We start from the raw sequence: 4,741 nt of genomic DNA, 5'->3' as shown, positions 1-4,741 counted from the left end.
AATAGCTATTATCTCAGCATGATTCGATGAAGTGGCTACGATAGACTGCTTTGTATATCTCCAAAATATGACAGTACCACCACATATGAACACATAGTCTGTTTGAGATTGAGCTTTATGCGGGTCAGATAAGTACCCAACATCAGCATGACCAATAAGATCGGGACTGCAATCTTTAGAATAAAACAAGCTCATATGTTTTATCCCATTCTGATGTCTCCTAGTAGGAGCAAAAATATACCTTCCTAATAAATTGACTGAAAAGGCTATATCGGACTTTGTAGTATTTGCAAGATACATGAGTGCACACTTGCACTAAAATATGGTACTTCATAACCAATCTAATTCGGTATATTTCTCATTTTAGCAAATAATCTATTTCTTTGAAAACTCTTCAAGAGTTTCAATAATTTTCAAGCTATAAGCTTATACAATATAAGGATTATCAATAAGTTTCCCAGAAACTTTTATATTTTGAATCCTTAAAGAAGTTATCATATAAATTTTGTCAAGTGACAATATTCAATATTTCATGTGTGACATCTTCAAGTGTCTAGACTGCAAATCAAACAAGTTTTATGCTTACCAAGATGCATCCTTTCATGTCACTTGATAAATGTTTCTACGTCAGCATGCTTAAATTAACGTAGAATTCAGATCCTCGTAATCTTTTACAATATTGCGCCAATATTGTATCAAAGATATCGTCGACGATTTCTTATTTTGTATCGATTCACAATGCAACATAACATTTTGAGATCTCATCACTTCTTTATTTTTAAGTACCTGAACCTCTCATAAGGTTTCATGAAGTGTTATGTCGTAGGCTCTTCAAGAGCACATTGCCTTTTTTATGATTATTTGCTCCTTATTTTTCAACGATTATTTCATTTGGAACCAATTAGTCTACCATGCTTCATGCATACAGAGACTTTGTCCTTTAGAGACACACAATAGGAGTACTTGCAGCTTAAATATGAGATGCTTTCGGCATTTGACTTGAATTATCTTTTGAATAAGGATCTGATTATAATTCCTAACATATTTCATAGTTGCTTATAATCTCCCCTTTATGTTAGGAAAACTAACATACATCCTCCATCTTTGTGCATCATGGTATATTTATTAATCGTATACCGCACATCAAAACTATTAAATGAAATAGATGGTTCCTGACCTTGAACCAATTGGGAGGAAAGAAATAACCATAATTTATTAATCTAATGCATACAAGTGCTATTGTATGCAACATATCATATTTTAGACCAACACATGAAGCTTTGTTCTCATTAGCAATGGTTTAGCTATTTATTGAAGGCATTCAATGCCCAGCCATCATCATCAAGATGAATTATCTTGATTGCACAATCTAAAAATTATGTTCTTAACTTAATTTTATTGAGAAAGCAACTTTATGAATATCAAACGTAGGTTGACAATGAATATACATGTGATCATCTTATTGATACATCTTTTCAACATATCACATGATAGGTGAACGGGCTCATATTCACCTTTTATACTTTTCAGATTTTAAGAGATCTAATCCCAAAATTAGTTGGTCCAACCAACTTTTCACAAGAACAAGCAACATTAAAAGCTCATGAAGAATTTTCGAATTCTTCAATATGTATTTAATACTTAATATGCACATCATTGGGATATCGCAATCATTCATGTCAATTTATGAACTTTTATTTTAGTAAACTCCAAGTTTACCCTGACATGTATCTTTTACTTTAATAAATTTCAGATTTACTATTACATGAATAAATTTCAGATTTACTTCTTTAGAAATAGATTTCAAAATAATCCTTCTCAGTTATTATGCTTCATTCGAAAGTGAGTTATGATACCATCACAATCAAGTACACATTTGTATTAATAAGGTTCTCATTCCTCATGAATAGAATATAATTGTGCCTTAAGCCTATCAAATTATGATAGCTTATAGCTCTTTCAAGATCGAGGCATACATATGATATAGAGAATTTTCTCTAACATATCTTATGATCATAATAAGCGTGTGAAAATATTATCAATTTTGATAATAATTATCATATTGTCCCACCACGCTTAGATTCGTATATTCAACCACTTGTCTCTTTTAGACATATTATGCATTGCTACCACATTCACTTCTTGGAATGGAGCATATTCAATGGACAGATTTGATGTCTTTTCATCAAAAATATATTATTTTGCCTTAGTCATCATAATATCATCAATATGGTGCATTGAGATTCAAACTCAATGTCTTATCCATATAAAGGCGTCTTTGGCAATAACTCGATGGGACTTGAACCCACCATATTATTATCCTTTTTGATAATATAAATGGTTCCAAACCAATTATTTTTTCTCAAATCCAACAATAATTATATTATTAGTAGCAAAAGACATATAACATAAGGAATTACTAACCTTGAAATTACCTTTAGATTAATAATCTCACCTTATTTGACAGAGTATCGTGCTTGAAATTACGTTTAGATAAATTACCTTTAGATTAATAATCCCACCTTGTTTGGCAAAGTCTCGTGTTGATAACGTGTTATAAAACAAGAAAGAACAAAGAAGAATAGTAGAGAGAATAGAGAGAGTAATGGTTATTTCTCTTGAGGATTCTTGATTGAGAATACAATGAATAAAACCCATCTATTTATAGGAGAAAATACTCCTAGTTTTTTACTAAAAGACAGATACTTCAAATCCTGATAGATATCAACTAGATCTTATTAGATATTGATAGACATTCACTATAATGTAAATACATTTATAATAAATCTAAAATAGAAGAGCTGATTATTTCACCTATTTTTAAAAAAAAAATGAAATAGCTAATTGTTAAAGAAAAAGTTTCAAAAAAAAAAAACAGATAATAAAAAAATCAATTTACAAAGAAATTAAAAGATGGAATTCTTTCATAGGAAAAGAAAGTAGGAAGAGAAAATCTTTTGTTGCTTTATTTATGAACATGTTGCTAAGATGGCGGGATCACGATACTTTTTAAAACTAAATATATAATTATTTATTATTTATATTATAGTTAAAAATTTATTTTAGAATAATTAAATCTTACTCATTCAATTTGAACTGTATGATATGTTACTAATCAAGATAGGAACTTCGAAAAAATGGAGAGTGAAAATAGAGAGTAGCCTAACATTAAATAAAGAAACAAAATGTAGAGCATGGGAGTACTTTCCCATTTCAGTACACCCATTTAAGTACTTAAAATAAGAAAAATACTACTGATATACCTAGTCTCGGGAGGGGAAAATGGGTTCACATTAACCCATCCCGTTCACGTAATCCACCCCTAGAAAAGGGTGTGGATTGGGATTAAAAAAGTACTCCTTCCGTCCTAATTTAGGTGGTATTATTTGACTTGATATAATATTTAAGGAAAAAAATGAAGACTTTGAAAGAGATTTTTTTAGACGAACTAAAGAAAGTCGGCCACATATTGGGACAGAGCCACAGAGGGAGTGAAAAATGGACAGAAAACCGGTGGTTGGAACTTGGAAGTGTAAAACTATATGTCCATGCAAGAAGTGAAACATGTTAGACTGAATTGAACCTGATTTTGACTCCACGAGTGTAAGCATAAGCAGAGACATTGGCATCAATCCAAGAGGCTGCCATCCCAGGATCAGTGCTCATATCTTGCAACATATAGTTAGGAATTGCAAGCATCACTTCAATATCACTACCTATCAAAGCATTCAAGATCTTTTCATCTGCTTCAAACAATTTTACTTTGTCAAAGCCATTTTCTTTAAGCATTTTCACAACGCTCTCTGCTGACAACTGGTGAGATGCCATTGTACCCCAGTTCACTCCCACACTCAAACATCTCTGTGCCATTGTTATAAACACTAAGGCTATAATTCCCGGAATCAAGATATGCCTACAACCCGCGCCACTCATCATTTTTCGTTTTCTTTTTCCAGAACTTTCTTCTGAGATATATTTGCATACACAAGTTGAAGATGAATAACTCTCGCGACTGTTAGTGAAGAAACCTCAATAAGAAGGATGAAAAGAGAAGACAGAAGCAAGATGAAGAAAAAGATATCAATAAGAGAATGAAAAGATGTCATGAGGGAAAATCCATTTCATAAATTTAACAGCCAGGAAAAAGCAATCTTGCACTTCCAAAAGTTATCAGATTGAAAAACATATCTTTTCCTTTAATAGTAGTATTTTGCTTTACTTTTTCTTTTTTGAAGGGGCAGCTTGGATAATGGAGAGTAAGGGAAGAATTTGATGAGAATCCAAACTTTATATCAACAAAGTTGATATCACTCAAAACTCAGGTTGTTAGTATTAGCTCAAGTGTGATTTGTTTATATAATATGTATTGCTACTTTACTTTCTTTTTCTCCTTCCTTCCCGTCTTTCATATATAGCTCGATGTAAAATGTATTATTTCCTTAACAATCAAAGTGGAATTTAGCAAGCTAAAGTTATAAGAAAGTGTTCTAACAAAGGACCAGTATCTTTCCAGTAACAAGCTACAAAGATACAAGGACAAGAAACGTTTGGTGTGATGGACAAGAAGAGATAATTTGGGATAAAATTTTAGTACTCCTATTTCAAGTTTGGTTACAAAATTTGGGATTTCTTATCCCATGATTAACATTTAGTGCTAGGATAAGTTATCCTGGCCTCTCGATGGAATACTAATTTTGAAATAACTTATATCATGATGAAATAATAAAAATACCCTTAGATT

General features: G+C 31.5%; 1 protein-coding gene across 1 annotated transcript in view; it reads right to left on the bottom strand.

The window, feature by feature from the left end:
- The window catches only part of LOC107846880 (glucan endo-1,3-beta-glucosidase 8), an 11,321-nt gene extending 6,580 nt beyond the window's left edge, over positions 1 to 4,741 (bottom strand). Inside the window, exon 1 of the mRNA XM_016691147.2 lies at positions 3,584 to 4,741. Within this exon, the coding sequence (XP_016546633.1) occupies positions 3,584 to 3,936 (353 nt within the window). The 5' untranslated portion in view covers positions 3,937 to 4,741. The remainder of the gene's footprint in view (positions 1 to 3,583) is intronic.

The sequence above is a fragment of the Capsicum annuum genome, chromosome 11 (assembly GCF_002878395.1).
Source record: "Capsicum annuum cultivar UCD-10X-F1 chromosome 11, UCD10Xv1.1, whole genome shotgun sequence".
Lineage (NCBI taxonomy): Eukaryota > Viridiplantae > Streptophyta > Magnoliopsida > Solanales > Solanaceae > Capsicum > Capsicum annuum.
Note: the sequence above shows the minus strand (reverse complement) of the source record. Positions and strands in the feature narration are given on the sequence as shown.